This window comes from Phascolarctos cinereus, unplaced genomic scaffold, assembly GCF_003287225.1.
Source record: "Phascolarctos cinereus isolate Bilbo 61053 unplaced genomic scaffold, phaCin_HiC Scaffold_1;HRSCAF=81, whole genome shotgun sequence".
In the NCBI taxonomy this organism is placed as follows: Eukaryota; Metazoa; Chordata; class Mammalia; order Diprotodontia; family Phascolarctidae; genus Phascolarctos; species Phascolarctos cinereus.
In genome coordinates this window covers 93193806-93206076 of record NW_027555514.1, presented here as the reverse complement: position 1 = coordinate 93206076, position 12271 = coordinate 93193806, and the positions used below count along the sequence as shown (strand labels likewise).

Genomic DNA, 12271 nt, shown 5'->3' with positions numbered 1-12271 from the left:
ATATGGGTGTCACCTGTCACAAGCTTCTCTTAGCCTCTACTTCCCTTTAAGGACTGGGCACAATATATCTCAAAGGCACTACCAATAGTTTTATATCCAGCCAGATTTGTATAATATCTTGTCACAGGAGCATTGAGTCAACTCAGAATATGGGAGGGTGGTTCTGATTGCCTACCATGCATTTTAAGAAAATTAATTATGGGGTGTACTGTGCCCCCAGTAATCAGAAATTCAGTCCAGCTGAGTGATGGCTGATTGAACTGTATTATCAACTCAGGGCCTGCTATGTATCCTCTAGAGCAAGAGGCCACTGAATAGTGCCTGATCCTAGGCATGCTTTGAATAGACCTTCCTTCAGTCTAAAACTCTAAGTCTTCAGCCTTAGAGTGTCATTACTTTCGGTACCTCTTAATTTGAACCTAAGCACAAGTGGCTTGTCCACCACTACTTTCAATAGCAGTTATAGGCCTGAGGAGAGAAGTCAGGCACAGTGTAGGGGTAACGTAAAGAATAGTTTACTCTCTCTATTCTCCAGACTTCAGGGGAAGGATTCTATCCTTGCTAGTTTTTTATTTCCTATTTGGATTCCAGTTTCAAGATGTTCTCAGCATTTGTTGGAGAAGCTTCTCAGTGGTACTATGAAAAGATGCAAGGAATTGGGTTATGGGACCAAATGACTTTCTAGCAATGAACAGGAAGCATGATTGCAATATGAAGTTTCAAAGTTTACTAGGTGGCCCATCATCTTTGCATAACAAAAGTCCTCAGTTCTGGACTTCTACCTCCCAGGCTGTCAGCTGCCATGGCTCGTCAGGTAGCCAACAGTTCTGCCACATACAATTGAAACACTTATTAAGTGCCTACTGTGTGCAAGGTGCTGTGTTAGATGCTAGGGACACAAAGATAAAAAATAACAGTCCTTACCCTCAAGTTGCTTACATTTGGGAGGGAGGGGTCAAAATTAAAGGGGAGGGTTGGGATCCCATGCACATAAGATAAGTATGATACACAAAGGAGAGTGTACTAGAGGCAGTGGAGAGATTTGACAAAGTGCTTTAGGAAATTTGAGGACGGAGAAAGAACACATTTAACGCTCTGGAAGCTCAAGGACATCCTTGATGTTGCCAATTCTGTCTCAGTTCCAGTGACCCAAAGTGGTCCAAAGTGCTGTTGAGCTCAGTGTCTCTAGCTCGCTTGGGAAACTCTAGGGCATGACCCTAGTGGGTAAGCCCATGCAGGGGATGCACTTAGACTGCTGGGAGAAGCCTCTGCCTCCCTTGCTTGTAGGAGAAGTGTCTCACCATTGCCTAGACACTGGTGGGCCTGGTGGTTATTGAGGCTCCTTTTTTTAAATGGAAGCTTGTCACTAGGAGGGCTCATCTCCACTGTGAACTCGGATATGTTCATCAAGTTTAGATTGCTTAGAAAAACACTTGTTACATTCACTGCAGGAAAACACTCTTTCCCCCTTATGTAGACGTTGATGGGCCTTCATTCCAGCCTTCCACCGGAAACTCTTGTTACACTCGGGACACTGGAAGGGTTTTTCACTTGTGTGTACAAGCTGGTGGTTTGTCAGGCTTCTCTTCTGACGGAAGCTCTTGTCACACTCAGGGCACTGGAAGGGCTTCTCCCCAGTGTGCACTCGGATGTGCTCCGTGAGCCTAAACTGATCAGCGAAGTTCTTGCCACACTCACTGCAGGAAAATGGCTTCTCCCTCTTGTGTATTCGCTGGTGGGCCTTCAGATAGGCCTTCAAAGAGAAACTCTTGTCACAGTCAGGGCACTGAAATGGCCTCTCACCCCTGTGTAGCCGTTGATGGGCCTTCATTCCTGCCTTCCACCGGAAACTCTTGTTACACTCAGGGCACTGGAAAGGTCTCTCACCTGTGTGAACAAGCTGATGGTTGATGAGGCTTCTCTTCTGACGGAAACTCTTGTCACACTGAGGGCACTGGAAGGGCTTCTCCCCAGTGTGCACTCGGATGTGCTCCGTGAGCCTAAACTGATTGGTGAAGTTCTTGCCACACTCACTGCAGGAAAATGGCTTCTCTCCCTTATGTATTCGCTGGTGGGCCTTCACATAGGCCTTAGAAGAGAAGCTTTTGTTACATTCAGGGCAGTGGTAGGGTCTCTCCCCTGTGTGTACCAACTGGTGGTTAATTAGGCTCCTCTTGTGGCAGAAGCTCTTGTTACACTGAGGACACTGAAAGGGCTTCTCCTCCGTATGTACCTTGGTGTGGCTAGTCAGCTTAGACTTATGAGTGAAACCCTTACCACACACTCCACAGGAAAATGGTCTGATCCCACTGTGTAGGCGCTGGTGGGCCTTCATATTACCCTTGAGACGGAATCTCTTATCACACTTGGGGCACTGAAAGGGTCTCTCACCTGTGTGCATGAGTTGATGGTTGAGCAGACTTTTCTTCTGGTGGAAGCTCTTATTGCAGTCTGGGCACTTGAAAGAAAGGCTATGTCTCCCATATGCATAAGCTGGTGATGAAGAAGGCTTGCCTTCTGTCGGAAGCTCTTCCCACATTCAGTGCACTGGAAGGGCTTTTCTCCACTGTGCACCCTCATATGTCTGGTAAGTCTGTACCGCTGGGTGAAGCCTTTGCCACACTCTCTACAGGAAAAAGGCCAGTCCCTACTGTGTAAACGTCGATGTGCCTTCATATGGGACTTCCGACTGAAGCTCTTATCACACTCAGGGCACTGGAAAGGCTTTTCTCCACTATGTACCCTCATATGTTCAGTGAGTTTATACTGGTGAGTGAAGTCCTTTTCACACTGTGTGCAGGCAAATGGTCTCTCTGTGCTGTGTAAGCGCTGGTGGGCCTTCATGTAGGATTTTCGACAGAAGGTCTTACCACACTCAGGGCACTGGAAGGGCCTCTTTCCTGAATGTAGCTGCTGGTGTCTGAGGAGGTACTTTCTTTTAAAAAACCTCTTGCCACATACTGGGCAATGGAAAGGATTCTCACTTGTGTGTAATTTGATATGGGTGATAAACCTAGCTTTCCGAATGAAAACCTTACCACACGTATTGCAGGAAAACTGTCCATTTCCACTGTGCAGGCTCTGGTGGGATTTCAAACCAGCCTCCCATCGAAAGCTTCTATCACATTCAGAACACTGGAATAGTTTTTTCCCTACAGGTACGAACTGGCGATAATGCCGGTTCACACTGTAGCTAAAGTTCTTCTCACATTCACTAGACTGGAAGTACTTCTTCCCATAATGCAAATGTAAGCCAGACTGCTTTCTAACTTTTTCCTTGCATTTTGAGCACGTGCACAGATTGTTCTTTGTGTGGTTGCCATGGTGTTTCGCTAGATGCCCTTTTGCTTGGAAATTTTTCCCAATGACAGAGTAAGAGCAAATTTTTTGCCCTAAGGGAGATTCCTGGTGATTGGGTAAGCTAAAAGTTTTGTGGCTCTCATATCTGCCACTCTGAGTGGAGTCCTCTAATTTTGGAATTGGAGTTTGTGTGCCTTGGATGCACAGATATTCCACAGCGGCTTTTTGATAAGATTTGGAGGAAATCTCTTTCCTTTCCTGTGAGCCCTGCCTTTGAAGGACATCTAAATCACCTTCCTCCTTTTTTGTTCTTGCAGCTCCATGGTTCCCTGGAATTAAAAAGAAAAGATCTCATTACTACTTGAGTCTGTCTTAGAGTGAAGTAAAGAGATTTCCCCATTTTACAATTGAGCTTGAGAAAGTCTATTCTGAGCCATCCTTGAAATCCAGCTTTTAGCTTTTCCTAGGTCTCTCTCTCTCTCTCACAGAAGCTATCTTTGCCCCCAAATCCCTGATCACTAGCCAAATATAACCAGATTGCTGACACCCAATTTAAATGTGAAAAGCATACTCAGGGATAATAGTGACAAAAAATAAGGACTTAAGGTTTCTATGTGTCCAGTAATATAAGTCAAACCCTATTAGCTGAACAGATTAATCCAGAGAATATAAGACTATGGGTTATAACAAAATGGTATTTTAATCATATACATAGTTGTTACATTTTCTCTTCAGGCTGCACAGACTTTTTTTTTCACTTTTAAAATGCATTTTATTATTGTTTCCAGTCAGTCTACTAAAGATAATAAATACGAGAGGTGAGTTTTTAGAGGCAGAGGTGTATGGACCCCAACCTTTGGCCAGGTCCTATGGAAAGGAATGGAGTTTTAGGAACTATATTCCTTCCCTGTTTTCACCACTGCTTAAGAAATGTTTCCTAAAAGACAGAACAAAGGGACCACCAGGCTTTCAAAAATAGTGAATAGAAGCTTATCAAAAGACCAAAGGTGTTAAAATGAGGATGTTTATTCTCTTTGCCAAGGAGGCCTGTGTTGGAGCAGATGGCCACATTGATACGGAAGATGTTCCCCAGCTAAAGATCAGGAGACAAGAAGGAACAGTGGCAACTGTTGAAATGGGGGTTGGAGCGCCATATTTTAAATCAAAGCTGAGGTAGTACAGGTAGTAAAAAAAGAATATTGGCTATGTGCTCGCAAGGCGAACCAGTCACTTAAATCTGCGTGACTTTGGACAAGTCATTTAACTTCTCTAAACTTTACTTCACCTGAAAATCAAGAATAAGTAAATGTATAAACAACTAAAAAGTAAGTAAATGCACAAACTATAAAAGCTTTTGTATTTGTTGAATTGAATCAAATGCCATAATGTATATAAAACTGTTTTGTAACTACATAGTTACAAAGTATACTTATTATTATTGTTATTATTATTGATACAACATAATGATGCCAGCAATAATAATGAGTTTATAATTATATAATTCTTTACAGTGATATAATAAATCCATCATTTCCTAGGCTCAAGTCTTTTAAGACTGTTCTTTTCCCTTTAACAAGGATAAAGCATCCTGTTTATTGCTTAATCCAGGTGAAATTATCAACTATTTTGTCTTCCCTAGGAAAAGGAATACAACAGGGCTCAAACTTGTTTCTTTTGATTGTTACAGTCTTAGCTATAGCTTTAGTCCTATTTTGGTTTTAGGTACATGATTTACTCCCTTACTAGAAGAGCTGGCCAGGTACCCATAGAACCCAGTTATATTATTATGGGAGCAAAATATTAGTGGTCTAGAGAACTGGTATCAAACTCAAATAGAAATGGAGACCATTAATCAATATGTAAAGGTCCCTGTAAGCCACATATTGACTTAGTTTTAAAATGAAATGTTATCTATGTTTTATTGTATTTTTATTTATTTTGTTAAGCATTTCCCAATTACATTTTAATCTGGTTCAGGCTACACTCAATGTACTGTGTGCTGCATGTTTGACACCTCTGGAGAGGCATCCTGGCCAATGGTCCACTGGGAAGGAATTGCCAACATGAAACAGCATTCATTAACTACTCCATTTGCCTCTAACACATAACATTTTTAATTTTTAGAGTTAAGAAGTCTAAGTTCCCTAAACATGACAAGAAAAATGGAGGAATATTCACCTTATTCAATCTAATAGAGATAACAGTTTTCAGAATAATGAGAAACGTTAGTTCAAGGGCTATGGAACCCTTGAACATTTAGCTCCATGATTCTCAAATGTCTCAAAATTCTCAAAACTGCAGCCTAGGAAAAGTGATACTGATTTGTTCTCACTTACCCCTAAACAGTTTCTTCTCAGTGACCTTCAAGTTGAAATGCTCATAAGCATTCAGGCTGACTCCTATTTCTGCTTGTTCCAAATCTCCCCAATTCCCGACAAATAATACTTCTCCTAGTTCAATCCGGAATATCAACTCTGGCTTGGGAATGGTATAGTCTGTCAAGAAAGGTCACATAGAAACAATTTATTTTCCCTGGGTGTTTGGTCTGAAAGCATGTATTGATTATTATTCCTCAATACAAACTCATCATACCAGTCAAGTCAATCTCTTTCCGTGTGTGTGTGTGTGTGTGTGTGTGTGTGTGTGTGTGTGTGTGTGTGAGAGAGAGAGAGAGAGAGAGAGAGAGAGAGAGAGAGAGAGAGAGAGAGAGAAAGAGAGAGAGAGAGAGAGAGAGAGAGAGACAGAGACAGACAGAGAGAGAGAGAGTGTATGTCCACACTAAATCCCATCTCTGGTTTTTTTGAATGCTCTCCCATCTCAAAAAGCCCTCCTTCATTCTCACTGACAATAAAATCCTACCCCTTCACAAAGCTTTCCAACTATTCCAATAAACATTAATCTCTCACTTATCAGAATTCCTATAGTATGTGCAGTATATGCCACCAAATTGGTTTCTTCATTATATAGTTTTGGCAATTTATTTGCCAATAGTTTCTTATTTATTTTATTGGTCTGAGTCTCAGTTTTCAACAATCATAGGCTCCTATAAGATAAAGCACTGTATTATTTTTCCCTACCAGACCTGACTGAAGGCCAGCCAATGAGCCTTCCCCTGGACAGCCACCATCCAATTCCATTGTTGTTGTTGTTCACAAGTTTTTCAATTGTGTTTGACTCTTCATGATCCCATTTGGGGTTTCTTGACAAAGATTCTGGAGTGGTTGGCCATTTCCTTATGCAGCTCATTTTACAGATGAGGAACTGAGGCAAACAGTAACTTTCCCAGGGTCACAGAGCTAGTACATTTCTGAGGCTGGATTTGAGCTCACGAAAGTAAGTCTTCCTGATTCCAGGTCGAGCACTCTATCCACTGTGCTACCTAGCTGCCCTCCAATTCTACAGAGTTGTCTAAAATTTTTTTAATAAATACAACTTACCCAAGGAAACCAGGGTTGAGTAATTGGCCCTCATCACATGCTTGTAAAGGTCTTTCTGCCAATCATCCAGGATATCCCACTCTTGCTCTGAGAAATATATGGCCACATCATCAAACTTCACTGGGACCTGGAATCATAAGCACCATATTGACATGTAGTTTTTATCAATGACATTGCTGTTCTTTTTTTTTTGTGAGGTAATTGAGGTTAAGTGACTTGCCTAGAGTCCCACAGCTAGTAAGTGTTATGTGTCCGAGGCCAGATTTGAACTCAGGTTCTCCTGACTCCAGGATCAGTGCTTTATCCACTGCCTCACCTAGCTGCCCCGACATTGCTGTTCTTATACTTTGCAGTTGTTTGTTCCAAAGAGGTGGCTACAAATTTATTCCAATAATGGCAATTGAAGAATATAGAAAAGCATGTGAAGATTCACATAAACTGATGGAAAGTGAATTAAGCAGAACCAGGAAAACAATATACACAAGGGCAACACTGGAAAGAACAAAAAATGGAAAGAAATACTAAATGTAAAGAACAAGAAAATCAAAATAGAATACTACAAAATTGTACTAACCAAGCCTGGTCCCAAACAAGAAATATAAAAATACACTTTCCTTCTTTGAAGAGATGGGAGATTATGGATGTGGATCACTTCATAGAATGTAGGATTTGACTAGTTTTTAACCACTTTTTCTCCTCCTTTGTTATAAGAGATGACTCTTTGTGGGGCACAGGGGAGATATTTGAAAATGAAAGTAATATAAAAACAAAAGGCCCATAATTTAAAAAATAATAAAATCTACAATGGCTATATTAATATAACAAAGATATTACTACAAGCAGCCACTGCAATGACCAGTCTTGATCCAACTAGAGAAAAAGTGGTGAAGTACCATCTAAAAGAGATGTAAAGGACCACAGGCCTACCTATCAGATATGGTCAGGTAGTTTTGCTTAATGGGTTTTCTTTGTTACAAAATGAAGGTTCACTGTTGGTGGTGGGCAGAGGAAGGAAGTGGGATACTTACTGTGATATAAAAAACAAAAGTCATAAATAAAGTTTAAAATTTTAAAATCCCAGCTAATGAAAAACTGAAAACAGTGTAAATGTTCAATGCCTGAGCAATGGTTAAACAGGCTGTCATACATCAAAGGCAATGGTGCCCATAACCATTGAAAAAAAGAGAAATATGGAAAAAGTAATGCAAAATGGGGTAGGCAAGAGAGAAAGGATATAGACTTTATTTACTGATTATGGGAAGGGATCAAACCTGATTTCTTTGATGTAGGAAATTCCTTATGAGAAATTTCCTCTACAAATGCAAAGGGGTGTTTTCTTTGCAATTTATGGTCCAGCGCTTAGCACAGCGCCTGGCACACAGTAGGTGCTAAATGTTGATTGGAGAGTTGTCCTGGACACTGAGAGGTTAAGTGACTTGCCTGGGTTCACTCAGCCAGCATATGTTGAAGAGGGTGACTTGAGCCCAGTCTCCTGACTCTCAGGGTCAGCTCCATCCATTACACCACAATGCTTCCTACATTTACTCATAACTATGTAAAAAATACATAATACATTCTAATATATACAAGGATGAGAACGTTACTTATTAGTCGTGTGCCGTTGGTTTCTACATGTTTATTTTGCCAAATGCAATTTTTTAAAAAGTCTCTCCTCATGACCTTTAAGTTTTATTTATAACTCTCCAATGAAATGTAGTTGAAAACATACTGTACTAGAAATCAGAAGACTTAGGCAGGAAGTAATAAGGGCCTGTAGTTCTCTTATATATTGGTTTGCACAATAATTATCCATCTGGCCTTAGCCAAGTCTTCTCTGAATCTTGGTTTCAACTGTAAGATTTGTCCTACCTCAACAAGATGGGAGCATTAAATCAAATGTTATATTCCTCAGTGTTCAAATGGATCTATGATTAATGGATCTATAAACTATAATCCTACTACAGAAATCTCTAATATCACTTCCTTTTAATAATTTTTCTAGTACTTTGGACAACCAATTAAAAAATAAACATTTATTACGCACCTACTATGTGTCAGGCACTGTGCTAAGCACCAGAACAGAATGTTTAATGTAGATGTAGTATTACCCTCCAATAATGCAGAAAGAAACTCATCTGTGCCTGCCTAGTCTGTGATTCATATCCTTGGTCTCCCAAAAATTTGTCATCAGGGGTTCATTATATAGGTTAGTCATCAGTTTTCCCCCAATCTATTTTACTGGCCAAACTTCTTCAATTACGTTTCTTTGAAGATATCCTTTATATCTCTTCTCTTGTTTAATTCCTTGTTTGTAATGTATCACAGAGTGCTCCCACATACCACATAACTCTCCACTGGCTTTTGGGGTGATCCTCAACTTCAGTTCTTTGGAAATTACAGACTTCCATGACTTGTAGCCATATAGCATCACAGAATATCACTGGTGTTTAAAAAACTGGATTTTTGTTTTAGGTAGAAGCTTTGGGTAATCAAAAGAACTCTGTAATTTCCAAAAGACAATCCAGCTTGCCCTTTTCTTCTTGTTCAATTCTGGGCCCAGCTGATTGTCCAAAGTTCCACGTTGGTCCAAGACACACATGTGGGCATACAGACGGACACACATTAAAGAATGGTGGGTAAACTGTCAGACTTGGTCACTCTATTAGTTGTTCCTGTTTAACTAATACATGTAACCAGTCTGAGAGCATATGCAATATTCCATAGGATTGTAGATCTACAGTTAGACTGGCTCTCAAAAGAGAAAAGAAGAAACACTTATAATGCCTACTATATTCTAGGCCCTGTGATAAGTATTTTTTACAAATATTATTCATTTGATCCTTATAAGAACCCTGAGGGGTTGCTGATATTATTATTCCCATTTTACAGTCAAGGAAACCGGCAAACAGAGGTTAAATGACTTGCTCAGGGTCACACAAGTGTCTGAGGCTGGCTTTGAAAGCCATCCAGTCCAACCACATCATTTTACAAATGAGGAAACTGAGATCCAAGGATGTTAAGTGACTTGTCCAGGTCGCACTCTTTTTCTCTTCTCACAAGTGAGTAATGAATTTTGGTGGTGGGGTGGAAGGGGTTATCCATATCCATGTGTTTATGTGTACATGGAGATATGGCTGTACACACATATATATACACACATGTGTATGAGAGAGAAGGAGGATGACGCTGGTTGATGGATAAGTGCTATAAATTGTCCAACTGCTTATCACAGCTTAGATAATAGGCCTTCTTGGGGTTTTGGGACAATAATGGTTAAATAATGCCTATAATAAAGTGCTTTAAAAATAGTTAAATGCTTCCAAAAAAAAAACCAGCTCTTCAACAAGAGAGCAATCACCCTCTTATCCACCCTCCAAGTCTTGTCTTCAAGCTAAACATCCCCCATTCCTTCCCCCTCTGCCCACAGAAGCCGAACTTGGCACCATACCAAGCAGCCCCCGAACTCTATGGACCAGCCAAACTGGCCCGAACCTAACCTCTGTCCTCTCCTCCTGAACTCAGCCTCCCATCAGCTCCTGTCAGCATCTTCGGGTTGAGCGCAGGTGGTGATCCTGCGCCCCGTCTCCCCGCCCCCTCCCCAAAGTCAGCCCCTCGAGGGAAGGATGCGCCGCTGCCTCTGCACCCCCAGTCCCGAGGATGGGGTCCCCTCGCAGCTCGGGGGCGCTCCCGGCTCTGGCTCGCCCGGTGACTGCCTCTCTGAAGAGGCTGTTCTCAGGATCAAGGCGAAGGGAAGTAGAAATCTCGACGTCTCCGCATTGCACTGCCCGAGCGCAGCGGCAGGTCTCAGGCGCCCGGACGCCGCAACGACTTGGGGATACCCAGAGGCTGCCGAGCTCCTGCCCCCGCCCGCCCGCTCCCCAGCTGGGCCCGCGCTCACCGGAGCAGGCGCCGCCGCGGCCATGGCCCTCGGTGTCGCGCCCGGACCCCGGGGAGGCTGCGACGGGGAGGGCTGCGGAGGGTCCGCTCCTTCCCCGTCCCCTCCTCCTTCTTCCTCCCGCCCCGATCCTCCAGCGGCCCGGCCCAGGACGTCCGGCCGGGGAAGGGGCCGTCAGCGAGGAGGACGCGGAGCCAGGGGCCGGAGCGGGGGAGCCGAGCTCGTCACGGGCCGCTCTGAGCCCCCGGAGGGCCGGCCCCGAGCTGGGCTGCCCCGGGCGCCCGAGCACCAGAGCTCCAGCCCCAGCTGATCTCCCCTTGCAACCCGCAGCAGTTGCCGGGTACACGCGTGCATCCTGGGACTCCAGCTCCCCTCCAGCCTGGGACGCTGCCACTTAACTGGAGACTCCCGCGACACAGCGCCCCCTCCGGTGTGGAGGAGTAAAGGCGTGTCGGAGGAGTTCCAAACCAGAGATCCAGCCGCTGTGGAGGTACTCAAGGCATCTCTCAAAGCCTCTTACGTCATAGTTGGCCCTAGAGCCGCTTATAAATTTCCAGGGGACCTCAGGGTAGGGAGACCTAAGGCTGCACCAGATTAAATTTTATTTTTTCAGTGAACAAAAATATATTTTCTCTTCTTCCCATCCCACCTTTTCCCCTTGGGGGGGAAAAAAACCTCTTGTAACAAATATGCTTATTCACGCAAAACAAATACTCACCATTGGCCATGTCCTGAAACATGCCTCATTCTGCATCTTGAGTCTGTCAGTGGACAGACATGACTGTATTCAATAACCAACCCCTCTTGATTCCAGAGTCTTCCCTCTGTTAATTATTTCCTATTTATCCTGTATATAGCTTGTTTTGTATATATTTGTTTGCACGTTGTCTCCCCCATTAGATTGTAAGCCTCTTGAGATCAGGGATCTTTTGCCTCTTTTTGTATCCCCAGCGCTTAGCACAGTGACTAGCATAAAGTAGATGCTTAATAAATGTTTATTGAATTGAATCAAACCATTTATTAACAAAAATGAATGTTGAAAAATTACAAAGAATAAGTTTTGAGAGGATACCTCTCATGTGTCCTTTGCAGAGCGTTGGGACAGGGCCTAGTAGAGTTCCATGGGTATGAAACGCTAAATATTTCGTCAGATTTTTATTTGATGTATTGATCAGTTTTGTTGATTTTTTTTCTCTTTAAAAAATTTTTTTTTTAAAAAACATGGAATGTCTCTGTAGGAGAATGGAGGATACAGGGAGAAATGCGGGTGATATAAAACCAAACCATATCAATAAAAGTTTATTTTTAAAAACATATTAAGTGCACTGACTTAGAATAGAAGATCATCTGCAGAACATGAGGACGGATTTGGGAGTGTAATTTTAAAAAAACAGAAAAAAAGAAAAGAAAAACATCAGTTGAGTCAGAGTCTATAAGGAGTCTGCTGTGATCACTGTTAAAAAAAAAAAGGTGATGTAAAAGTTATGACTGGTGGATTCTCTCAGGGGTATATTGGTACCCTCAGATATTGAAAGAACCAGAGGAAGTTTGGCAGGACATTTGATTTTGAGTTTGCTGAATAACATGCTGATTCAATAGTCATATTGGCCACACTGAAGCCATATGTCCCCCTCAATAA

The 12271-nt window shown here is 42.5% G+C and overlaps 1 protein-coding gene across 1 annotated transcript; it reads right to left on the bottom strand.

The window, feature by feature from the left end:
* Nucleotides 1-704: 704 nt before the first annotated feature.
* Nucleotides 705-10988, bottom strand: LOC110201675 (uncharacterized). The gene is given in 5 exon segments (XM_020977509.2): nucleotides 705-2466; nucleotides 2469-3629; nucleotides 5637-5795; nucleotides 6738-6864; nucleotides 10636-10988. Coding segments are annotated over 5 exon segments (2571 nt in total). The 5' UTR covers nucleotides 10660-10988; the 3' UTR covers nucleotides 705-1366.
* Between the last annotated feature and the right edge of the window lie 1283 nt (nucleotides 10989-12271).